General features: G+C 46.6%; 1 protein-coding gene across 4 annotated transcripts in view; it reads left to right on the top strand.

The window, feature by feature from the left end:
- Positions 1–3,037: 3,037 nt before the first annotated feature.
- Positions 3,038–26,163, top strand: part of LOC121588934 (neuronal acetylcholine receptor subunit alpha-7-like) — an 83,327-nt gene continuing 60,201 nt past the window's right edge. Inside the window, exons 1-3 of one of the 4 annotated variants that reach the window (XM_041907404.1) lie at positions 3,049–3,118; positions 5,026–5,348; positions 8,645–9,266. In XM_041907404.1, the coding sequence (XP_041763338.1) occupies positions 8,822–9,266 (445 nt within the window). In that variant the 5' untranslated portion in view covers positions 3,049–3,118; positions 5,026–5,348; positions 8,645–8,821. Of the gene's footprint in view, positions 3,119–5,025; positions 5,349–5,545; positions 5,636–5,752; positions 5,934–8,644; positions 9,267–26,163 lie in introns of all 4 variants that reach the window. The other 3 variants (XM_041907429.1, XM_041907419.1, XM_041907411.1) reach the window with 3 other exon arrangements.

The raw sequence follows: 26,163 nt of genomic DNA, 5'->3' as shown, positions 1-26,163 counted from the left end.
TGGGAAAATATGTTCTCGTACATTACGTGAGCGGTTTTCATTGTGTGTTTGCTTGTTTTTGTATGTATGAATGTTTGTGTGAATGGTTTTTTTGTTTAGTGATCCTTGCTCCCACACCTTCACCTTCTCTTATTTTACAGTCCCTCTTTCCCGGTTTACACGATTCTGTGAGCTGTGTTGGTTTCATTTATAATGTTTTGTTTGTTTGCTTGCCCCGTTGTTGTAAGTGTGGTGGAAATCAAACCAATGTGGCAAAAAGCAAGAATATAAGGTATATTATTGTAGCATTTTCACTTCGTAAAAAGAAAAGATCTACAACAGAAGCGATGGCAGCAGAAGAATGCTTCTAGAAAAAGAACAGGAAGCACTGCCAATGAGTATCGCGGTACGGCATTCGTGTGTTTGTTTAGACGGAATTATATTGAACAGATAGCTGCAACTGGACAGCAGATCTGAGTACACACACATGCGATCGCGCTTTCCATTGAGCACCCAACAAGAACCACTTCATGGTTGACTGGTAAACTAATCTAGCCAGAAAAAAGAGAACATAAAAAAATCCACTCCCAAAGCCAAAACTACTAACCGTTGGAGCGAATTTGAAGTGGCTGAAAAAGATACAGCATAAGAATGCCAGAACGGAAGTTACGTTTAAAACGCCTCAGCAAAGACGCAATATATAGAAAAACAGATGCAAAAAGAAAAGAAAAACCACTCCTAAAATACGTCCGTTCGTGCCCGACGGCGTTTTACAAACACACAGATGGAGGAGAAAGGCTGGTGGCAAATACTTTTCGCAAGGTTTTGTGCACCTTACCACAGGAATGTCTTTGAGTACGAAAGGAAAAAAAACAGCACAAGCAAATGGGAGGGGAAGGGAATGCTAAGCTGAAGTGCTCAAGTGTGTTCTGCCGGAGAAAGTTTCCCCCTTGAAGCACCCAAAAAACCCAGCTGGCACACACACACGCGCGCGCGTGTGTGTGTGTGTGTGTGTGTGTGTGTGTGTGTGATACAAATGCCCTCACAGATTTGTTTATGCTTCGTGCCCTCTGTAACGAAGCTAACCCTTCTGCCGGAGCTGCAGACAGCTGGTGGGCTTGCTAAGAAAATTCTTCCACGCGCGTCGAGTGTGTGTCTGTGGCCATGGAAAGAGCGCCACGTAATTCCAAACAAGCGGGTCGCGGCTTTCCTAGCTTTTTTTTCTTGGTGACGGTGGCTGGAGATGTGTTGATTGATGCGAAGCGCGTTACAGCGATACATATCAATACAAATCGAAGACTTGGTTTGGAGCAGGTTGTGAACACAGGAGCCATTTGGAAGGGTTAAATATGATTTTCAAGGGTTAAATATGATTGTGAAGGGTCTCTATGAGGGCATCATATTGATGGAAATGGAGCGTTTTTGTCGCTGATGGGGACGCCTAGTTAATGGAGACGCTTGGTTGATGGAGCCGCCAGGTGGATGGAGACGCCCGGTTGGTGGAGCCGCCTGGTGGATGGAGACGCTTAGTAGGCAGTAGGTTGGAAGAGGGTGACTAGTGGCAATTTAAAAATGCCACATCTCGGTCGATACATCCAGTATGGGGTGGAAGTACACACCGGATAGTGTTACAATATTGAAGCCTGATGAATGAACTGCACCATGCATCATAATCCGCCTGCATCGTCTGCACTCGAGAGATGCTGTTCTAAAACTCCCCTGCCTTGCACCAATTGTTCTTCCACCGGCCGCTCTGAGGGAGGTTTTGGGGTTCATTTCATCGGGTCACACTCGGGATGCTCGGTCGGGTGAACTTCGGGCCGTGCACGTTGTCCGAAAAACCAAAATGAACCAGTTTGGTCCGACTCGGCGTACGGCAAGCGCAATAGTGGTGGGCAAGGGAGGCGAATTTGGAGGAAGGGATTTGGTCTCACGTGGTACCATTGCGGTTTTTCATTCGGATGCGTCGCTTCGGGTCGTACAGAACTCACCACCATTCTTCCTTTCTATCTATCCCCTCCGCCTTCCCTTCATATCCGCCTCCCTCTCACCTCTTCTCCCACATATCAACCACACAACGGTACTGACCTTTTCCTGTCATCAATGGTAACAGTAGGGAATCAAATAAATACGCAGGCATTTGCCATATAAAAAAAACTAACACACACACATAAGTAGGAATGACACATTTCATCATGCTATGAAAATGCTATTTATCATTACTATAATCTCGATGATGCGTTACATCTAAGCAAAAACTGCTACTAAACCATTGCTATGTCAATGTCTATTTTGTATGACCCTCCCCCGTATTTTACTGTAAAAAATAGGATTGCTGCATTACATAATACCGATCGCTAGCGGCGTAGGCACGCACACATATTCCCACTTTCGGGAAGCATCAGCAGCAGCAGCAGCAATGTCAGAAACCCTTTTCCTATATCTTCGTCCTTCTCGGTCGGCTGCTGGAATGCTTTCCCGCGTGTGACACGTCATCGTTTTGCGCCATTTTGCAACGAACTCAACCATGGATGGGATGAGGAGCAGTAAGGAGAAAAGTGGTATCGACTGTACCTTTATACGGCCGCGTGGATCGCGGCCGGCGCTGTTCATTCAAACTCCAGCAATTGAATCCCCCAAAGGCGAAGCGATGACGTCGGCGTTACTGATTGTAGCGTTACGTCGGTAACGCGTGTCCCGTTGCGCAATCGCTGTCGCACCGAGTCCGAGCGGTGTTCACTCTGACGCGCTTTTTCCGTGCACTTCGGCTCGCTTCGGTCCAGCGAGTGTGCGTGTATGTGTGTTTGGGATGCTTTGTTTCCGCGTCGTGCCGTTTCACTCGCCCGGGGCCGCCATGCCGTGCCATGCTGTGCGCGGGTTTGTGTTCCTTTGCACTCCCGCTTCGGTTCGGTGACCGACATTACGAAGAAGGTTTGTACACTACCGACTCCTATCCCCCCTTCCTCCTATCCCACCCTTTTATATCGCGTCGGGCAGGCTTCGAATGCACAAGTCGAGCTCGGGGTTTGGTACGGTGTGAATCCGTTGCCTGCCTTCAGTTAAACGTAGCGGCTCGATCCTACCGAACGGGTTTTTTTATCTAGCTGCCTGGTCCGGTGGAAGCCGTCGACTGCCCCGGGTACAAAAAGCACTATTCACACTGGCACTATACATACACACATACGCGCACACACATGCACAACACATAAACGTAACAAAACATTTCGGGTGACAGTGTTGCAGTGTACCAAAAAAGTGAAATCACCTCACGTGTGTATGCAGGCCACTTTGGTGTGGAGCGGATCCGAGTGTGCACGTGCCTATTTTCTTTCTGAATTGAAAGAAGAAGAAGAAAAAGAAGAGATAAAAACAACAAACAGCTAAAGCAAACCGCACACACACACACAAACTCCCGGAGTCGCTCAATTTGCATCAACCAATCAACCACCAATCATCGAGTGCGACACAAAAAAATAAGCTTGCTATTGCTAGTGCTCGACCATTGTTTCCTTTTTAGTGTGTTTTTGTGTGTGTTTCTGTGTCGTTTTTTGTCTGAGTGTATGTGGTTTTAGTATTTTTTTCTTGCTTTAATTCTCCAATTTAAAACCGTTGCTAGCAGCCGGCATTGTGAGCCCTCAATGTGCTTGCGCCGGCACGCGAGATTTAAATTCCAGCCAAGCACGCACATACCCGCGTGCCTGTGTCTAGATCACACATCCTTATCCACATTACCGACACACACAAACCAGCTACACATACAGACGCACACCGGCAGAGAAAATATCCAGGAAAGGTTAGCGCTTTTCGTGTGGGTTAATTTGAGCCGCTCGAGCTTGGAGGCCGTTTAAGGTTACGCCGAATTACTCTGCATACGAAAAAAAACGCCACAGGATTAGTTTCAGTTTCCTGTGGTGTGCCAAGTGATAGTTTGTTTTTTTTTTTTTATTTATGCAAACCTGTTGGTGTGACGCCCCCGGAGACTCCTACGAAATGGTCGTGTACGGTGCAGTGCGGGTGGGCCTACTTTTCAGTGGAGAGCAAAGCATACCAAACGCACGTGCCGATCCGTCATGTGTTGTCGTGCATTCTTAAACATCAGTAGCAGTAGTTAAACAGTAGTAGCAGCAGCAGCAGCAGCAGCAGCAGCAGCAGTAGGGACACCCGGTTTGTTTTTCTTTTTTTGTGAAGCTATGCCTCAGGCCACTATTAATCACTGGTTCGTGTACACGTTGGGGTCCACGCTTGACACATATACAAAGCACAAATACTCGTACACATACAGACACACATGCACATACGATTGACAGCGAGGCACAGTATCGACTTTCCAACAAAAGGCACGAGTATACGGGTCTGCAAATGCGGAAGTCCGTCTGGGCTTTGTGTACGTGTCTATATATATATATGTTGGTGTGTGTATGTGTTTTGGTGCTGGCAGTTGTGTTGCGACACACTGCACCGAAAGCGTGACCGGTGCGCCAACCGAGCAACAAGGACGCCCCGCAACAATCAGCTCTGGCAAGGGCCGCAATCTTCCATCGAGGGTACCGCGACAATCAACCGACCGAACACTCATGCTCAACTGTGTATTCCTATGTGTGTATGTGTGCGTGTGTGTGTGTCTGTGAGTGTTGAGCGATGATCGATTCTGCACGTTGTTGGTGCGCTCTTGCTGCAATCCCTTGACGCAGAAGGTCCCTTCCTCCTTCTCAAACGCCTTTACGGATACGTGTGAAAAAGCTAACGATCGACGCTGGCGTGTTGTTTGTGTTGACCACAGCCATTGCAGAAAAGGCGAAACGATATTACATATAAATAGCCAAAACCCTGTTCTGTGTTTGTTACCCATTGCTTCCCTACCCCATAGCTTCCGACACAAATCCTCTATTTCTCTCACTCTCTCTCTCACTTTCTCAGCCATTCACTAACACCACAATCCCACACTACTCCAGCCAACATTTCACTTTACCCGATCGTTCGATGGCGTTGAGCGCGACTCACTTTGACAGGTTCAATATATGACAGTTTCTGTTTCACCCTCCACAGAGAAACGATCGCGTGTGTGTCGCGTGTGCTCCAAGCGAAAGTAGTACTAACGCTTACTTTCGCTACTTTAGCATAAGGAAACTAAACATCAAACAAAAACAAAAAAGAACATAACAAAACCTTACAGTCAAGTGGTCAATAAAAAAACCAAAACAAAATCACACACGCACACACAGGCACACATCAGAGAGAGAAAAAAACGAGCACACGCAGCCAGTGCTTGCTAGAAGAGGAACCTTTCCCGGGCGAAGCCCTAATGCTGTTGGGCAGTTTCGGCGGCATTATCGACGTATCAGGGTTCTGCAGCGCAGCGATTATGAAAAGTATGTCGGCGGGCGGCGTGAGCGTGCCGAGTGTTCGATAGCCAAAACCAGCCTTCACACTCACACACATGCATACACACCCATACACACATCTCTCTCACGCTCCACATCCACCCAGCGTGCAGCGCGCGTTTGTTGCGATAGTTTTGTCTCTATGTTTTCCTTTCCTTTGCGATTCCCATTTCATGCAACAACAGAGTGCGCGTGTGTATCTGTGTGTGTATGTGTGTGTGTGTTTGAGTGTCCAAGAATCAAGTGCACACAAAGTGAACAGTTCCATTTTTCGGGTTAGCGGCAGCGCTTTAGCGCGGATGTTTTGATTTGATTTTGTTTTTTGCCCTCACCCTTTCATTCACCAACGCTCTTCCTCCCCTCCCACCCTTGTGCGATGGCAAAAGAAACAGTGTGTAGCATCTGCCGGTGCCCTCTCTCGACAGGAATAGGCGTTCGCGCGAGCCCGCTCGCACGCAGGAGCGCAGGATCAGTCGTTGGCAAAATGGTCGCCGTCGCCGCGCGCTTCGACACTATGGTTCGCCGATCGGTGCCGAGGGTTCGCGCAACAGCTGCTGGGCCGCAGCAAAGGAAGTAAAGTGAACTCAATACCTCTCAGTAACAATTATAGCCAGTAATAATAACTAAACAAGCAAAAAACTACAACTACAACAAAAAAGCTCCCCGTTTAACAAAACCTTTTAACCAACTCACCTCACCCACCCACCCAAAAACGCATTAAAGAAACGCTCGTGCGTTTAAACGAAAAGCAAAACGCATTAAACCGGCATTAAAAACGGCATTAAAAATTAAAACAAACCCATCTTCCCCAGCATTCGACACGAGCGACGGGAGGGGGATGACCCGTGGACCCCTCCTTTTCATTCAGAAACCGCGGAAGGGAAATAACGGAGAAGAGTAAGAAGAAGAAGAAATATAATAATAATAATAAGATGAAGAAGAAAGAGGAAGAAACACAAACACACACATACAAACAGAGAGAGAGAGAGCGAGAGAGCGAGAGAGAGAGAGAGAGAGAGAGAATTTGCGGCCCGTTTATGAATACATCACGATAGAGGCGCAAACTAGGAAATAAAGAAGCAATCTAGAGCCCAGAAAGGATAAAAGCACACATAGGAAGGGTCTACATGGGTCTGGACAGTAGCGACAGTTAATGACAGAACTCACATAAACAAACAAACGGTGTGTTGTAGCACCAGTATACGGTAGGACACAAAAGAGCTTCAACAGCAGCAACACCAACTACCACCAAACACCATCACCCCAACAAGAACAACAAATATAGCACCATCACTAGCGCCGTCTTGCGCGTAGCCATAGGACGGGCGTTGCGTTGCGCAGCTGCCTAACACAGACGGTCGCCCATACTGATACTTGAGGTCCATACTCGATGGTGCGCTAGACAACAACCACACACGGTCAACACACTCACACACACACACACACACACACAAACACACACACACACACACACACACACACACACACACACACATTCATACATACATTCATACATACATACATACATACATACATACATACATACATACATACATACATACATACATACATACATACATACATACATACATACATACATACATAGATACACACACACACACACTCACACACACACACACACACACATCTTCATACATACATACATACATACATACATACATACATACATACATACATACATACATACATACATACATACATACATACATACATACATACATACATACACACACACACACACACACACACATACACTCACACACACTCACACACACTCACACACACACACACATCGGCAGCAGTGGCAGTGTGTGGAAAACAAAGCCTGTTCATCGAATGCACTTGTGGGGAATAGCAAAATAGTGCGCATGCAGCAGACAGTAAGAGCCGATTCGTCCATTTTTAGCAAGGCAACTCTGTGCAAAGACACACGCACGCACAAAATGACAGAGGCGTTGAACACTTGGGCCGATACGTAACGCACGGTCATCGGTCACTCTTTCGAACTCACAGCGTGTGTATGTGTGCGTGCACGTGTGCAATGGTTAATAACTTAAAGGGAGTCATACATTTGTGTGTTTGAGAGTGTGCAGACAGTCGGTCGCCCCCGCCGCAGCGTTGAGCAGTCACGGAATTCTGGATGAAGCTAAATACAACCACCCTAAACAGTGCGCTAAAACCGTGCAGAAGTAACATCCACTTTGTGCCTTAAAGAAAACGAACTAATCGCCATAAACTGGGCCTAACCCTCCGAAATCAACTCCAACTAACACCACCCACACACACGTACACCGCACCGGCCTATTTAATTTGACTAAAGTAAAGCTTTTGCTGCATCCTAATCGACAGCGAGTACTCCGCCATATCCGCCACGCACCGCCAGAACGGATGCGAGGTGCTCCAAAAAAGCAAAAAAAAAACTTTTAAACAAAGCCAAGTAATAATTAAGTTCACTAAATAACGCACGTTTGCTTAGCTCTCCTTTCCCTCGCCAACCCACCTACCCACCTCGGCGCCCCCTAGCCCTACAACCCAACAAATCAACAAATAACAAATCAAAAACACTAACCCCTAAAAATCAGCCATCAAACCGGAAGTGTGCACGCGGTGTTTGTAATATCGAACTAAATAGCACTGTAGTGGTGCAGTAAAAACCAAAAACAAACCAACTGAACTTTCTACAGCCCTACAACACGCCCCCTCCCCCCACTCCTATTGAAAACTGTCATTTTCGCCACAAGCTCGAAAGCACACTACTCACACTGTCTTCTTCGTGCGTTCTCTTTCTTTCTCTTTCTCTCTCTTTCTCTCTTTCTTTCTTATCCATTATCCTCTCTTTTTCACTACATGTCACTCTATCTCTTTGCCACTGTATTTGTATGTTTCACTTTATTTTTCAATGCTTGTGATATCTCCTGTTCAACTTTACCCAAACAAACAAACAAACAAACATAAAACCCATTCTTGCACGAACAATTGTCTGGCAAAACAAAAACAACAACAAAAACTACTGTTGCAACTACTACAAATACTACTAAAAACGTATAAACCCAAAACCAAAAACTTCAATAATCGCTGCTTTGGCAAACAAACAAAAAAATCCTCATTTAACAAACTTCCCTAAATCAATATCAACAAACTACCACCAACCAAAACAAACCAAAAAACCAACCAAATAAACGTAAAAAAACCAACTGCCCCTTTCCTTCCCACGCTTCTCTTCTGTCGCCGCTGTGCTGGGGGCTGTCACCACTGAACATCAGCCGCGTAAAGGCAGAACGAGCCGGCCTCGGCGGAACGGCTTACCATCCTCACAAGCACCGGGCCCGCCAACAGCGAACAGGCGCGCGCCCGCCCCGCCCCTAGCGCCCGCGTTCGCTAGCACACCGAACCACCAGCACCACCAGCGCCACGACCGGTAGCGCGACCGGTCCACGACCATGGATGTGATGCAGGCAGTGACGGTGCCGGTGCTGTTGCTGCTCGCAATTTCGCCGTTCGCGGCGACAGTCACCACAGCGTGCGCACCGGAGCGTTCGTACCGCGCCACCATCTTTACCCATGCACAGCCTGCCACGATCGGGCTGGCACTATCACCACCGCCACCATCCCCTACCGGCCATGCGCTCGGCTCGGTCGTGACGGTTGTTACGGCGTCGATCGGTGCGCTCGTCGCTCTGCTGTACTGTGCCCGTAGCCCAAGCGGTCTGCAGACGCGGCTGTCCTCGATCACCGGTGCCGTGTCGGGCCTGGCGCCGGTCGCCGCCAGTCGGTACAGCAGTAGCGCCGCCGGCTGTGCTGGCACCCACACGGCCACCGCTGTAGTACTGCTGTCGGTGCGGCAGCTACTACCACTCATACTAGGAATTGCCGCCATGTTGCCTGGTAAGTAAACACTGCAGTTCATGCATGTTTCAGTTATTGCGTTTGCTCATAACTGGTTGATTGGCGCTTTGGGCAGCGCTCTGTCAGCAATCGAGCATGCAACGAAACAACATTTTGTTCGAGAGATGCTCTGTATTCAATAATTCAAAAAAAATTGATGTTGCTGAGACCGCTTGAGGATTTAGACTAAACTTTATTTTACAATTATTCTTACACACATCCTCTATCTCATTCTATCTCATCCTAATCCTAGCACTGACACTAGTATATATAACGATTGTACTACACTCTTGGCGTGAACACGCTGTCATTGGTTTCTTGTGTTAGATAATATTTTTTTATATTTTGTTGTAGAAACAAAAAAAATTGTTTATACATAGGCATCATCCATCAATTACGTAACGCTGATAGGTGCGGGGATGTCGTCAAATGTTAAGATTTGTTACATGGGGGAGAGGGGAGCTAATCTTGTGTTACGTAATACAAAGGGAAATGTTTGATTTGTTTTTTTGTAGTAACAAATAAGTATTAAACGAAAATACTTCTTCTTCAATTTACAACCTTCGAGGTCTTCTTCTTCTTCTATTTGGCGTAACGTCCTACGCGGACATGCGGAACCTTCGAAGTACAGCCGGCTTAAAAAAAAATTCGCTACTTTTTACACGCACCATGTATGTATGTACCACACAGGAGATAGAAAAATTTACCTAAGGACCGTCGCAGTAACGTTGCTTTCCCTTACTACGAAGACTGCAGTGGCACGTATTCGAATGTAAAGGCACGCATTTGATGATAAGGACATGCGATTCGCGACGAAGTGGCACGAAATTTAACTGTAACGCTGGAAACAGGTGTAACATCAATCCACTTCCTTTCAAACCCAATTCGTTAAAAAAAACTGAAGATGGAGTTAATGCAGTTAGCTCTTTTATCATCAGAGTTGATCATTGGTCGTAATGTTATAGAAAGTACTGCAATATTTCATGAACGTCACTAGTTAATAACCAACAAAAACATCGAACATATCCGTCGTAACTGATACTCAATAAAAGTGCGTCATGGCATGCCGAATGCGGCGTGCGAGTGCTTGAATCAAACCCGTTACTCTGACTGACAAGCTGATGCCTATGCCTAGCTTAATGCCGGCGCAAGCATAATTATGATCATAATAAAATGCCACTGTTTCAATCACCAACACTTATGACTGAAACGAAGCTCAAATCAGCTCACGTACACAACTGAGATGATCAGAGGTGAGACTCAAATAGTTGGTGGATCAATCACATGCTTGATGACATTTTGTTTAGCACTCAACTCTTGGTCACACACTCGGACACGACATTTTCTGTCGGTGTTTCTTGGAATATACTCCTGACGACATTATTGGAATATACTTCTGACGACATTCTTGTAATATACTTCGCGTGTGGTCCCAAGCAAAAAAAAAAAAACAAGCATGCTTTCTGCCTTTGTCTGGTTTGACTGATTGCTTTGTCTATCGGATCAAACAAAGCGAGAAACATGCTAATTTTGTTGATTGGGACCACTCGCACGCACTACACGTGATGGTCGCAACAACTGTTACAGTCTCACCTCTGATCATCACAGTAGAGGTTGTGACGCTGACATTATTTTACTTCAGTCAGAATTTGTCATGACTATGTCAGTGACATTTTGCAGAACTGATAACAGAAAAAACAACTCATGACAAAGTGACTGACCAAACGTTGATCGCTAAAATATCACCAAGCATTTATTAGACACACCAACTGTTTGAGTACCTATGATCATCACAATTGAGTACGTGACGCTGACATGGATTTTATTTCATACGGATTTTTGTATGACATTGACAATGACATTTTGCAGCACTGGTTATGGATACATCGAAAATGCAGCCGAAACTCCGCCGAAATAGTACCTATTTTGTTCGTAACTTGTAAGACATGCCTAACATACTAAGAATCACAAGATATGTGAAATACAACTATCAATTTGATGATGATACAAAATCCAAAGCTAAATAAACATTTCTGGACACATGGATATATTTATGAAGAACCAGGAAAATGAAATCTACTTCTGCTGATCATCTTGAGCAAGAACGTTGCATGCAAGAATATTGCAAACAGCGCTGAGTATCCGATTATTATAATCTTTTCGACCTTGATTGATGTATGGGAGACCTTTTTCTTTATGTAAAAATAATATAATTTTATCAGTTTTCTTTCCAAAACAAAAGTTGATATATCGAAATGAATTAAAATAAATAAAAAATATAAAAATTGATTTTGTTCAATAGGAAAAACCATTTGAACGAGAGGTCACAGATCTTCGTAGAGTTTGAAAGGGAGGGGTGCCTTTCAACGTTACACTATGATACAGTTTGTAACACCATGGTGGGAGGGGGTAAAATTTCTGCATTTTTTGCGTTACGTAATTGATGAATGACGCCATATGAATATGCAGTCACGTGGGGAAATTCAACAAACAAAAATATTTTGCAGTTTTTAAAATTTGCAATTACAGAAAATTTTAAACTAAAAGATATTTAATATCGAGAACTAACAAATTGTATAAACAATTTCATGACAAACACACACATGGGAGCTATTGCAAGCGTCTGACAGTCGAAATATGCACAGCATTTGTGAGAATCGAACTTCACACTGTTCAGTTAAAGATACTTTGAGTCCTTACTCGCGATGTTTACAAATTACAATCACACTTACAGTAAATTTGTTGGAAAGAGTGTGATATGTTTGAAACTGAAACGACAATAATACCTAAGTAGGATTAAATAAATCCTTGTTCAAGCACATTAAAACGATTAGACGACGACTTAAGCATAAAATACAGTAAAAAAGGGCACGGCTAACGGCTAGACCAGAACAAAATAAGTGTAATCGCTAGTACATTAACCATAGAAAAACCATTTATAGAGATTTGTACCGTGTTCATGATTCTGCTGTCTACCGCTGTTTAATAAAATTGTAACGGACAAAGGACAAAAAACAGACTTTAAAATAAACGCTACTTAACGTGATTGAGCGCTCGATCCATCCAACACCAAATGCACTAAGCTAATGTACTAAAAACCAAAACGCTTCACTTGTTAGCTCGCACCGTTTCGCTCAGACGATCGTGGCAAGGATTAGCGTTTCAGTCTGACCAGAGTCTTGGCGGCAGCTTGGGAAATGTGCTTCACTCCTCAGCAAGCCCTCAGCAAGCGAATCCTGCAGGTCTCGGTTTCGGTCTAGATTTAGCTACAATTTATTTCATTCCTCATGCTCGCCCTACGTTCCCCGAAACGATAAATAAAACTCGCTGTGCTTCGAGCAACAACAACCAACACGAAAAGAACAGCCTTAGCCCAGGAAAAATGAGCATTAATTAGTCGCTCGAGTGAGTGACGGTCGGAGCACGATTGAGCCGAGCGAAATTGGCAACAACGCTGTGGCATACGACGCTAAACTGATGAACTGGATTTGGCGGAGGCGCTTCTGCGAACTACAAAGCAGCGAGCCTCCCCAAAGCAAATAATAGTAAAATCAAAGAGATAGAGAGAGAAAGAAAAGAAAGTAGTAGCGAAATAAGACGACAAAAAAAAACAAAGCAACAAAACTACAAAAAAACAAAACTACAAAACAGAAAAAAGCAGCGAAACTAACGCGACGAGCCCTAGCGCCGTGTGTTGTGATAGCGAGCGGCAGCGGCAGCGCTTCCCGGCGCATTTTACAGATCGCGCGGTACCGTGCGGAGCATTCTGCACTGAAGGGGATTACGGTTCTGATTACATTATGCTGATGATGTGCTTGTTCGTGGAACCGGTTCTCAGTACCATCCCCTCTGCCACCATCCGATAGTTAGTTAGCTCTCGCAATCGAGCCTGATTATGGGGCTTTGCCGGCTCAGAAAGAGTTGAACCAGCCTTGGGAAGAATACGTCACATTTTTATGTGCATCTGTGTGTGTGTGTGTGTGTGTGTGTGTGTGTGTGTGTGTGGTGTGTGTGTGTGTGTGTGTGTGTGTTTTCCCGCTCTACGTGTATGTGTATGTATGTATGTGTGTTTGTGTACGTTACGTTATTTTCATCTCCGGTTCGCTGCATCAGCCTAGCCACGCCGGTGTTCCCTTCCCAGGCCACGCCGTCCAACCGATTGCGCGATGGGTGCCATGCGCCACGGAATGCATTCGTCTCGATTGATGGCGAAAAGGGAGGCTGACGATGGTGTGCTACACTCTTGCCGTAAGGGCTGCCTGCCGTACCGGAGTGGGGAGGGGCGAGTGTGAAAATTCTTGCAATCATTCCCAGTGTGCCTTTTTTAATTCCAGCTTTATGTATGTGTATGCTTACTTTACTCTTTTGCATCCTTAGCGAGTTCTCTCTCTCTCTCTCTCTTTCTCTCTCTCTCTCTATCTCTCTATATCTCGCTCTATCTCTCTTTCACCTTCTCCTTCTCTCTATTGCTCTCTTTATTTCTCTATGAAGAGGCCTTTTCTCAGCCCATCGGCTGAAATCAGCGAAAATGGTGCCCGGTGGTAAATGTGGCTAATTTGATACTGTGTAGACTGCCGCTCTACTAGAAGTGGAAGGCGAAACAAATAACAGTTGCAACAATATTAACACATAAAACGAACCGGAGAAATGCATACTTTCAGCCGCTTTGGGGGTGGAAGGAAGAATATAACACGGACGCTCGGATTTTTCGGTGCCTGTGCTTCACTCGCATGTTGGAATGCCAATAGGAGTGAAGGTCAAGGAGTAGCGGAGGAGATCCTCGATGGGAGAATGGCTCTCGATGCGGCAAAATGTACCCCAACTCCCGTCGCAAAATTTCAATGAGCTATCATTTTTATGAACGCATTCCAGTGGCCATTTCCACCCTTTTTTCTGTGCCGCCTTCCGACGAGATTCGTTTTCGGGACGGGAGAAAATTCGGTTCGGTTCCCAATCATGCGTCCGTTCCGCAGCCTTCCATCCAACACACTACGGACGGGCGATAATAGGAGAAGAGAGCGACGAGAACAGGGCGAGGAACAAAAAAACAACCCAAAATAGGTTACACCAAGGGGTCTACGGTTTGCTGCTCCATCGGCAGCAGTGCGCGGGCAGGATGGAAATAAATTAATGGCCAACCTAGCTATAGCCCTTTTTGGTTCGCACGGCGTCCTGGCGCGGCGTCCTGGCACGGCGTCCTCGCACGGCGTCCAAGCACGATTGTCACTCGCGGTGGTGGTGGTGATGGCTCCAGCCGGGTTTGATTGTTAAACTTTGCCCGCGATAAAGAAAGAAAAAAGAACAACCCCGAACGCCCGACCGGGATGCGCCACGAGTGTGCCTCGAGAAATATTTAGTTGGCCTGGCCTGATGACAGAATGGGGGGGGGGAGGGAGAAGTGCCGCTGTGGTTAGAACTTTTAGACACTCTCGCCTATGCGAGATGAGATCCTTCTGTCGCAGTGTTTCGGGCCTGCCCAGCGCCAAGCTTATCAGCGTTGATGTGGCCGCCCTTGATGTTGCGATAAGCGGCCACCACCCCACAGATGCCCAGCTGTGAACCCGAGCTAGCCTGCCCTAGTTCGGTCATCACGTCATCTTCAATCAGGCCGTGTGTGTGCGTGAGTGTGTTTGAGGATGCTGTCCTTTATCTCCATTAGCAGTGGTAACATTTTCCCGGCTCTTCTATCCGCAATAGCACACACTCACACACTCACACACACATGCACTCTGAAACATGATCAAAGGCGCAGTCGACAGGCAGGAAAAATGGCTTGACTTTGTCCGTTGCCTGCATAGCATTCGACTTACTCGGTGTGTGTGTGTGTGTATTAGTTTGAGAGTGTGTGTAAATGGTGAGGGGTAGGGCAAATCAAAATGAGTGTAAAAAGAATGCCATTGACTGTTTCGATGTGTTGTTCGCCCCTCTTACCGCCGGTCGGCTTCCGCCCTTCACAACGAAACGGCGAACGGAAGCAGCTGCCGGATGGTACAGTGCGCATTGTTAGACAAGCGTAATATGCCGCGTCGACTACTCGCATACCACCGTGGCTGCCCTGGTTGAATTCTTCATGTCGGTGCCACGGCTGCACGAAATGGCTTCGTGATTAATATTGTGAATCATTCAGATAGTTTTCCCGATTTTCACATCGCTCGAGCATCTCATTACCGGAGATCGGTGGAGCAGCCCACGCCATTCTCGATTGAGCGAGTTACACAAGACGTCATACGGCAAACGCAAGACGTGAACCCGGGAGCATGTCATCCAGGGAGAGCACAATGGCTAGCAAGGCGCACTATTGTTTGAAATTAAACAGAGAACGAGACGGCAGAGCACGTGTGTCGAGCACGGTGGGGTAACTGGAAATGCTACATTATTTGCTCACCCGTTTCGCGTGCGATTCGAATCGGGTGCGCTTGAATATTTCACCACCTTTGCATTGAAACGGTGTCCAAAATGAATATCCTATCCCTATGTATTGATTGTTCGCGAAACGTTTCGATTGCTTTGCAAACGGACAGTATGCGGGGAATATGGGCTCGGGTGGAGAAATTCATAAAATGATCGAATTTGAAATACGTGTTGCATAAATGCAGACGCAACCGTTTGGCGAACTGCATACATACGGTTGAGCATGCGGAGTTAGTGTAGGAGGCGGAGGAGGTGTTATATTGGTTAGAATGAAAAGTTCTGTAAGTGTATAATTCATCGCTGGATGAATGCCTAAAGCCTCTACAGGGTGTGGCAAAAGTTGGTATTTATTTTAGTTATCGTAATGCAAACGCTATGCCATTTTGGAAACCCACAGCATTCCGTCGGTGAAGGGAATTGTATGCAGAGCTGCAAAATGTCACTGTCAATGTCATACAAAAATCTGACTGAAACAAAATCTATGTCAGCGTCACGTACTCAATTGTGATAATCAGAGGTGATACTCAACACGATTGGTGTGACCAATGCATGCTTGGCGACATTGTGTCCGACCAACCCTTTGGTCAGGCGCTATGTCATGACTTTTTTTACAGTGATCAGTTCTGCAAAACGTTACTAACATTGTCGTGACAAATTCCAGCTGAAACAAAATATTGTCAGCGTCACGAGCGCTACTGTGATGATCAGAGGTGAGCCTCAACTAGTTGGTGCGACCATGACATGCTTGGTGACATTGTGTGCAACCAACACATGGTCAATCACTTGGACGCGACATTTTCAGTCGGAGATTATCGCGATAGGACGCGGTGCGTGCGAGAGGTTCCAAGAAACAAAATTAGCATGATTTCTTGCTCTGTTGCATGGTTCACACACCATCAAACCAGACAGAGCGAGAAAGCATGCTCATTTTGATGCTTGGGACCACACATCAAGTATTTCCAAGAATGTCGTGTTCATCATAGGGAGAAAATGTCGTGACCAAGTGAGTGACCAAGAATTGGGCACTAAACAAAATGTCATCAAGCATGCGATCACCAACTATTTGAGTTTCACCTCTGATCATCTCAGTTGTATACGTGAACTGATTTGAGTTTCATTTCAGTCATGAGCGTTGGTGACTGAAACAGTGGCATTTGACAGCTTCGTTCACAACCAGAAAATATAATGATTATGCTTGCGCCGGCATTAATTAAGCTCAGCTTGTCAGTAAGAGTATTGCGTTGGACCCATGCATTTGCATGTCGCGTTCGGCATGTCATGATACACTTTCATTGAGTATCAGCAATGAGCATCAAGCTACCACGGATATGTTCATTGTTTTCGTAAGTGAATATCTCGTGATGCTCGTGACATTTTGTAGCACTGATTGTATGTTACTAATAAAATTAAGCTGCCAGCATTACGTTTGGTGGTTACACAAACGTAGTATACTTTGATGGCAATATCATGCAGCTATATCCAATGGTGTTAATGGTACATTAACATTTCCGGTAATTATTGCATCTTCTTCGGCGCTTGATTGTATGTAAAACGATGCTTTTTGTTTAAGCCAATCATCAACACTATAAAAATAACAAATGGGATAATTGCATGCTGCTGTCTCCTACTACCATTAGCCTGTGTTATCTTCAGATTGTGGAGAGCTTAAAAGTATGCAAATTACTGTCGTATCAAAGGCAATGGTGTTCCTCGCTCGTTTCTCGATATGTGAATACCTCACTTATTGAAGAAACAAACACCATACACGTATTCATCAATTTATGCAAAACGTGTTGCGTGCCTTTATGCGCTCTGCTTCCTTCCCGAGCGCCGCCAATGAGTAACACATGCCACACACAGTGCAGCCTTTCCAAGTGTTATCTTGTTGTGCACACACATGCATAGCCACAAAAGAAAAAAAACACACACACACACTTAAAATCATCTGCAGCCGGAACGTTCTGGTCGTGATTGCGGCTCGGTCGTCTTTATTAATCGCCACGGACTAATCTTCCCAGCCCATCTCGGGGGTTCTCGGGGGCCACAGGTAGCCGCAGCGTGACGCACGAATGGCGCCAGACGCGGTGCCTGGCACGGTTGTCTAACCTGACATCCGGTTTCGCCTGGGTCGCGAGATGCTGCCAAGATGCGAAAGGCCGTAAAATGTGTGCTGGTCTCCCGGTTTGTACTGGCAGTTGCATACACACACAGACACACACACATACATATATATACGAATAGCTTTGGAGCCAGCCAGCTTCTTGGCAGTGGTAGCCATTGCCACACGGAATGAAGAATGCAAGAAGAAAATGGTCAACAATGCTCTAAGAGAGAGAAAGAGAAAGAGAGAGAGGATAGAGAAAGAGAGAAGAGAGAGAGAGAGCGATGCGGGATTGTGATTTAGACTGTTTTGGAAGTATAAGGGCTGAGAAAAGGAAATATCAAAAGGGTTTGTTGTGCCTCGCTTCCTGCTGCTCTGCGATTTTTTTTTCTTTCTTATCTCAGCCCGAGACATCGACTTCACCCTACCCGTGTGCTTCCCATGTTGATTATCTACCCAGGTCAGCGGCAGGTGCCGGATTGCGGATCAATGATTGCCCCTGTACGGAACGAATTTCCGAGGCCGCCGCGTTATCTCGCTTCCGAAGCGAACCAAATGGGAGCGAGCAGAAACCCATAAAGGGCTGGCGCTTTCCGGAAAGCGCCTCCTTCTCCGGCCAATCCCCACAACGCCGCCTGCTCCGAAGGAAACGGCAGTAAAATAGTGCCCAAACCTTGACAGTTTGCCAAAAGAAGGGTAGAAAGCGGGTGGGAAAAGAAAAACCGAAATTGCCATATGCATGGGGAGGAAGGGAGAGTCCTTTACACGGTTGTGTACATGGTGGTGCGCACAAATCCTGCTGCGGTTAAATAATTTAAACGGACTGGTGAAGCCGTTCAACAACAAAATCAACAACAACAACAGAAGGAAGAGAAAAACATACACACAACCCCAACCGAGGCATATTACTCGTTCGATCGTTATTTTACAAATCCCCATTTACTCCGGGATTGCACCCGGGGTCCCAGGGATCAATATTCAGGTCAAAGCGTTTACCATCCCCCCCCACCTGCCCTCTTCCACTTCACCATGGAATAGCATAGGTTGGTGGTGGCCGGTTCGCATACGCTCCCAAACTACTAGCTACTGTGGGGATTTGTATACCCGTAGGTTTTAATAATGTAATAAGCGCTTTTATGCCGGGGTGCGAGGTTGCGAACTTCCTGCCTTTATTTTTGTTTTGTTTTTTTTTCTTTTTTGGTTTTTTGTTCGGCTTTCACTGTCCATTTTTTCACCTCATTTCAAAATCCCCACTCGACAGCATAACACCCATACACTGATTGCACGGATTCAAAAACCAATAACATTCCGATAAACCATCGACCCGCGGGATGGAGCGTCGGTGCTGGAAACAGCCTCGGAAGTAACGGCGAATCATTTTGCGGGCGTGCGATCTTCCCTTCAGCATGTTTCGCGGAAATGGTACTCTGGTCCATTCCGGCTAGAATTTCGAGTGTCTTGCCGTCGCCACCACCGCACGCCTAATGGCACCCAAGGGGCAAATGTCAAATTTGTCGAATGGCACTGCTATTAACGCTAATTAGTCGTACAATTATTTACACACCCCGGGCACGGCTGTGGGCCGGGCTCCGTTGATGCTCCGGTATCGGTTTCAATCGACACTACTCGGCTCGACAATCGTCCTGGAAGGTGGGGTCCCAATCGTCCACAGCTCTTTTTAGGGTACCGGCATGTGCCTCTGTCTGTGTGTGTGTGTGTGTAGCTGATGGCAAAGGAAGTTGGGTGGATGGGTATGGTTAGGTTTGCCTAGGCAAGTGGATGGCTCCTGTTCTTACAAGCAGCAGGCAGGCCCGCCTAGCAGACAAGAGAATCGTCGATAATGTGATGTAATTTATGAAAATTCAATTGCATTTCATTTGCGAAGCGAATTATCTGCTCCGCCCGCTCTGTGCTAGTCGTCTGCCCTGGCGCCTCGCATCGATGGGAGTGCGGAGTGAATTATAGCGATATCGATGGGAGGCCTATGGGTACAATTGCAAACAAGAAGGGATCAGTAGCGTGAGAACGTCGATAAGGCCTGCCAGCCTGGATGTCTTACACCGTTCTTTATCATCGGTTGTTGGATTATTCTTGTGTCGCAAAGGAGAAGAGCTCACAGTCTGGTGTTTGGGTCTGTTCTTAATCTATTTATGAAGAAGAATTGAGCGATCCTGTCAAATGCTTCATCTTCTGGCATTTAAAAACTGTCACATTTTGACAATAGTAGAAGTTTGCATGATTTTTTTGCAAAACTTTAATGTGCGCTAGATTTCTAACACAATCATTATTTGGTCCTTTGGACCTAGGTTCACTAAATATTCTATCAAGTTGGCAATTTGCAATAATTGAAAAATGCTACCCGTGCGAGCCGGAAAGGGAACGGGAAACCGGAAATGCAGATAAAAACTGCTCCACAGCACGACCGCAGCGAACACTGTAACACGAAATGTCACGTTTCTACACCATTAACTGGAATGAATGGTTCGTAAGTAATAGGCGAGCCAACGGTCTATTGAACAGCTAACAAATATTCGGCCCTGTTTTGGGTAATCTGATTTGGATCGACCTCCGGAATCCAGAAATGGAGAATACCCGCTTCCTCGTTCACTCCCACTACCTTTCGCTACGCTGCCACACACTCTCTCTCTTTCTCTCTCTCTTTTCTCTCTCTCTCTCTCTCTCTCTCTCTCTCTCTCTCTCTCTCTCTCTGTACCACTTAAAACCGGAAGAGATACCGGTCTTGCGGGCGAGCCAAGTGGTGCACGCGTTTATTATTCAAAGCGAAATTATGTCTCAGATGGTTAGCCGAATCGGTCGAAGGTGACAAAACCCTTGGCCAAACCCTAGTGCTTTCCCAGGGGGTGGAGGGAGGAAGGGGGGAGGGGGCTGGAATATTGGGACCGTTTCGCTTGTGTCAATTCAAAATTCATACTACCCCGGGGGGTTTGTGGTTGATTAATTTGCCAGCGCGAACAACGAATAAATGCTCATTGCTTCAGAGTGGCAAATAAAGCGAGAAAATTGCGGTGTGGCCAAGGGTAAGGTGAAAGGGTGGTCGTGGTAAAATAAGGAAACGCTGCTACGACATAAAACCTTGACATAGCATCCCTAGGCTGCGCCACGTGGTCCCCGGAAATCTCCTCCCCCATCCAGACCAGAATGCCTTTTGTGACATTTGTTCGGGCTCGCTAGAACAATTTGGCCCTTCGAACCGGATTAAATAATCATCCATTTTTAATCGACTCTACTCGACCTTCAAAAAAACGCTGAGCTTGGGAGCTTCAACTTTTGAAGCCAGACACGGCTGACACACACATATACATACACACACTCACACACAAAAACATACATATATACACGCACACAGAGTTTTAATGCGGTTTGAAGGCAAAGAAACGCGGCCCTGCTGGCCCCGGGTGAAGAATCTAATTTATCTCGACACCCTAATTATCAGCGAGCGCACTGCTGTGTGCGGACGAGCGAACGATGCTAATCGGATGTCACGTCGATTTCTCGAGTGCTTCACGATAACGCTGCGGGACACTTCTACTTGGGGGCGAAACAAAAAAAAATAAAAAAATAAAAATCGATGTCTGCCACGTCCGGCCGAAAATTCGTATGTCTCGGGAATCACATCGGCGAACTGTTAGTGCCACTAACGCGCTAAGCACGAATAGCCCCCCTGTCCCCGTTAACGAGCGTGCCGCCAAAATTCAAATAAACACGGAAACGGTACATTCCCTCCTCCTGGGGAGCACTACCTCGAGAAAGGTAGGTGGAAGGGGAGGGGGAGGGTTTGTTTCCTTTCGAGAGGGGAAATAAAATCCACAATATTCCACCAGGGCCAAAAATTAATCTCACTGTGGGGAAGGGCTCGCTGGGAAAGTCTGAAAAGTAGTGCAACCAAGAGACGAGAAAGGGAAGGAAAATAAAAAAAGACAAGTGTATCCGTTGGTTTTAATTAGATTTCGTCCTTCTCGTCGTCATTTCCCATCACAAACAAACACACACATAGATAGACACACACACACACACACACACACTTACAACAGGGAGAGAAGGAGAGACAAAACCAAACAGAACAGCACACTGAAGACGGCGTGGACGACAATCGCTGTCTCGTTGGCAAGCGAAGTTAAACATTATGGCCGAAGACTTGGCCAGGGATTTGGTATGTGTCAATGTGTGTGTGTGTGTGTGTGTGTGTGTGTGTGTGTGTGTGTGTGTTTGTGTGTATCTGAGTGTGTGTTTTCTAAAAAAATCAGCAATTTTTTTCATTCCTTTTCTGCTTTGCCCCCTAAACGAGCCGGAAAAGGTTTCGAAATCCAGCTGCCAGAGACAGTGTCTGGAGAAACGTAATGAAGAACTCACACACACACACACACACACACACACACACACACACACCACACACACACACACACACACACCACCACCACACACACCACAACACACACACACACACACACACCACACACACACCACACACACACACACACACACACACACACACGCACACGCACACGCAAACACACACACACACCACACACACACACACACACACACACACACACACACACACACACACGCAACAACACACACACAACACACACATACTACTACATACACACACACAAACACTGTGATCGGCGTCGACCGATTTCTGTACCATTTAATGTCTTAACTTATTCTACCAAAAATTAATCATTTGTTAAAGGTGCATACTGTGGTTGTTGGAGGCGCTTTTTTAATATGTCACCGAGCTTACGGAGAAAAAAAAAGCGAGTTTACACTGCACGTTTGTAGGGCGGTTCGTGGTGTTTGTTGAATTGTTTTCGTTAACAAAGTTCAAAAATTTCCTTCTCTCCCAAACGACACAGTGTGCTAGATGATCGCCTGCATCATTAAGAGAGCAAGAATTAAGGAAGAGAGAGAAAAAAAGAGAAACAAGCATACCTTCCTGCCATAATAGCACAAACTGTACATTTTACAGGAAATTTAATTAAACATAGTTGCGCACGGTGTCGGGCGGCAGTGGCTGCCAGCAGCAACAAGACACAGCAAACCTGCTTACCGCCAGGGCAGAGCTGCGAAGTGGAAAGCTCGCTTCGAGCGCTCTTCACAGGTTTTATGACATTTTGCTCGGTAGTTTCTTGCATATGTGTGTGTGTGTGTGTGTGTGTGTTTCTATGTGTGTGTGTTGGCAAAATGTAATCCTACCAAACCGTCCTGTGCAAACGCAGCTTCTGGACGCACACGCACACACGAAAAAAAAATCCCGTCTTGCCTGCCGTTGACGGCTAGTTTATGTGTTGCATTTGTTATTTTTTGTTCTCATCTCCCTCTAGCAGACGACAACCACGATGCCATTTTCGAGCTGAAGTGGCCGAAAGGTATAAAGAACCAATGATAATGAGAGAGAATACAATCACACACACATACACACACACATACACACACACACACACACACACACACACACACACACACACACACACACACACACACACACACACACAAACACACACACACACAGTAGGAGGTAACGTAACTTCCCGCTGCAGGAGGTTTTTGATGGTTTTTGCCACCAAGAAAGCCCCACAGGCGATCAGCAACAATTAGTTACCAGCGGCACCGATAATGCTTCACGCCGGCTTGTGCAATCTTTGCACATTGCACGACTGCTGTCGGCAATGGCTATACGTCGGAGCGGTAGAATCTTCCCGCAAATCTTGAACAGCGCCACATCTTTCGGTGTGGTTCGCACTCGTGCCAGAAGCCACTCATGCCGCTTCGCCAAATCGGACCCCGGCTGATGATGCAATCGGGGTGTGACATTGTCCAGCCGTGGGAAGCAAATGTGAGACACGCTCGCACCCACATACCCAAACCAACACACGTGGAACGATCGAAGCGAGCACGAAACACATTCATTTGCCTAAGCAACGATGCGGTACGGGTACACGGGAAGCTTGTCATCGTCAGATTATATCGTTTCTGCCTAAGCTACCCTGCAGCTGGGAGTCGCTTTTGGAGAGGTTCTTCTAGCTTTGTTTCGGTTTTTTTTTGTTTTTGTTGCCAGCATCTTTCGGAGACTATCGAAACCGCACACTCTCTGGTGTGACGTGAGAGATCATCCTTCGTGGGGAGCGCCCCAGCCGGAGCGTCCCAACAACGAAAACCAAACAAAGCGAAACAAAATATGTGTGTGCGGCCACAGCTCGAAACACGGGATGGCTGCGAGAGCACACTTTTTCTTCGTCCTAAAGCCACACACACACACCATCACCACCCATCCACCCTCACCTCCCTCGCAGGCAAGATGTGTTGTTGGGTAGGCGAAACATTCCATGGCAATATATAAGCCAAAAGTGACAGTGCATTTTGCGGCTGTCATGGCTGGGCTGCCCATCGGTATTTCGTTACAGGCTTCGCAGGGGTGTGCAACTAACGCAAAAATAAAGCACATCGCGCGCCCCCGTCCCGAGCCGCCATTACGCTCGCTCTGTGCATTGCGATAGATAGTCACAGGGACTAAAACACCGCACTCGCTCGAGTGCCACAACGGTGAGCGTGCAAGCAAACACAAAAGAAAGCAGAAGCAACAGAGAAACGAAACGAGAAGAAAGGTATTCATAGCGGGGCGGCGGTTTTAAAAGCGTTTTAGCATCTTCAAGCTTCTTCAACAGAAAAGCCTCAACCCTCCTGTCTCCTGCTCGTTTGCGAGATGAAAACACCATCTCACCGTTAACCGATATAATACCTATCTGGAGCACAAAAATCGCACAGTTCGTTACTTTGCAGAAACATCGTGTGCAAGCTCAGTTCGCACACAGTCTGCGCCACACTCCACCGGCACGTTTTAAGAATGTTTCCAGTTTTTTCCCCGTTCTTTTTTTCGTTGCGTTTGCTGCCTGTCGTCGGTAACGTCGGGCAGCGACTGCTTTGAATGCAGAGCGGACCCGGTCGATATTTCTTTACCGTAAGTGCAACACACAAACACACACACACATGCACACCGACACATCGATTACTGTATGCACTGAATGCATCATGGCACAAGAGTTCATTCATCTTCAGCCCACTAACAGAGACAGGGCATGGGGAGAAGGAGACATTGTGTCGTTGAGACACACAGAGACCAGAGCTCGCACTGAGTTTGTGCACCCTCTCCCCTGCCCACCCTGCCGGGACCCTTTCAACCGGTGACCGATTAAAGTACTCGAGCAAGCTCCTCGCCCGCTCGGTGCTGGTGGGTCGTGTGTGCGCTGTTCATTTGGAACGGATTTTTCACCGAAAAAGGGTGCCGTGCCGAGTTGTGTCGCTAAGTGGACCAAGCGGCGCACCGGCGTGTCTGTGTGTGCAGTGTGCGCACAGAATTTATGGCATAATGGATACCGAAGCACGAACGGGAATAATCTGTTTCGGCAGGACTTTACCGGGCTCTCAACTCTTGGTCCTTGCTCGGTGTCTTGCCCGAATGTCTTGGCGCAGCTAGCATGGAAGGGAGCAGCAACAGCAGCAGCAGCAGCAGCAGTAAAAAAAAATCGAAAATTGTGGCAACCCCTGGCCACTTCAGGGTTGGGACGCGGCCGGCTGTCACACAATCGTGTCCGTGCTGAATGAATCAAGCGAAGGTTGCGTTTCGAACGGTAGTATTATTTGCACGCTTTTCAAATTGTTGCAGCCTTTTTTGTTGGCTGTTGTTTCGTTTTATGTGGTTTGAAGTCGCACTACCAATTCAGAAATTAAACAAGCACAACGAACGCCAACCAGCACCGCATCTTCAGGGTTCGTTATTTGCTCTCTGGACATTTTTATTTAGACACTGGTGGCGGTAGCGATAGCAGCGGGGAAAAAAGGCAAACAAAACTTTCATTGTGCACGTTGGCAAGTACGAAAGGACACTCCAGGGATGGCGGGAGGATGTTACAACACTGCCAGTTCCATTGTGCGGAGTTGCATAGTACACAGGCGCACATCCCAAAGGGAAGGGCGGAGGGGGAGGAGAAGGCAATGTCTTCGACACCGCGAGTTTGAGGCACACAAGTACATTGAGTTTGTGGGATATGTACACACACACAATGAGACGACACGAGAGTCCTTTATATTTTATGCATTATTTTCGCTCCGTTGTACATTGTGGTCCTCCGTGTGGCCCAGAATGCTGGCAACAGACACAAAAGGTCGCTGTTTGTTGTTGTTTTTGTTGTTGACCTCCCTTCCCCTCTCTCCCCGTACTTCTCCCCGCGCTCCCCTCGCCTCCTCAACAATTGTCCGGATGATGCGGCCTCCTTATAAACGCGCTTTCTTGTCCCGAAGGATACAAACACACACACGTGTCATGTTTGCATTGGAGGTGGGATATTCCTATTACGTAGGATC

Source organism: Anopheles merus, chromosome X (genome assembly GCF_017562075.2).
Source record: "Anopheles merus strain MAF chromosome X, AmerM5.1, whole genome shotgun sequence".
Classification (NCBI taxonomy): domain Eukaryota; kingdom Metazoa; phylum Arthropoda; class Insecta; order Diptera; family Culicidae; genus Anopheles; species Anopheles merus.
Note: the sequence above shows the minus strand (reverse complement) of the source record. Positions and strands in the feature narration are given on the sequence as shown.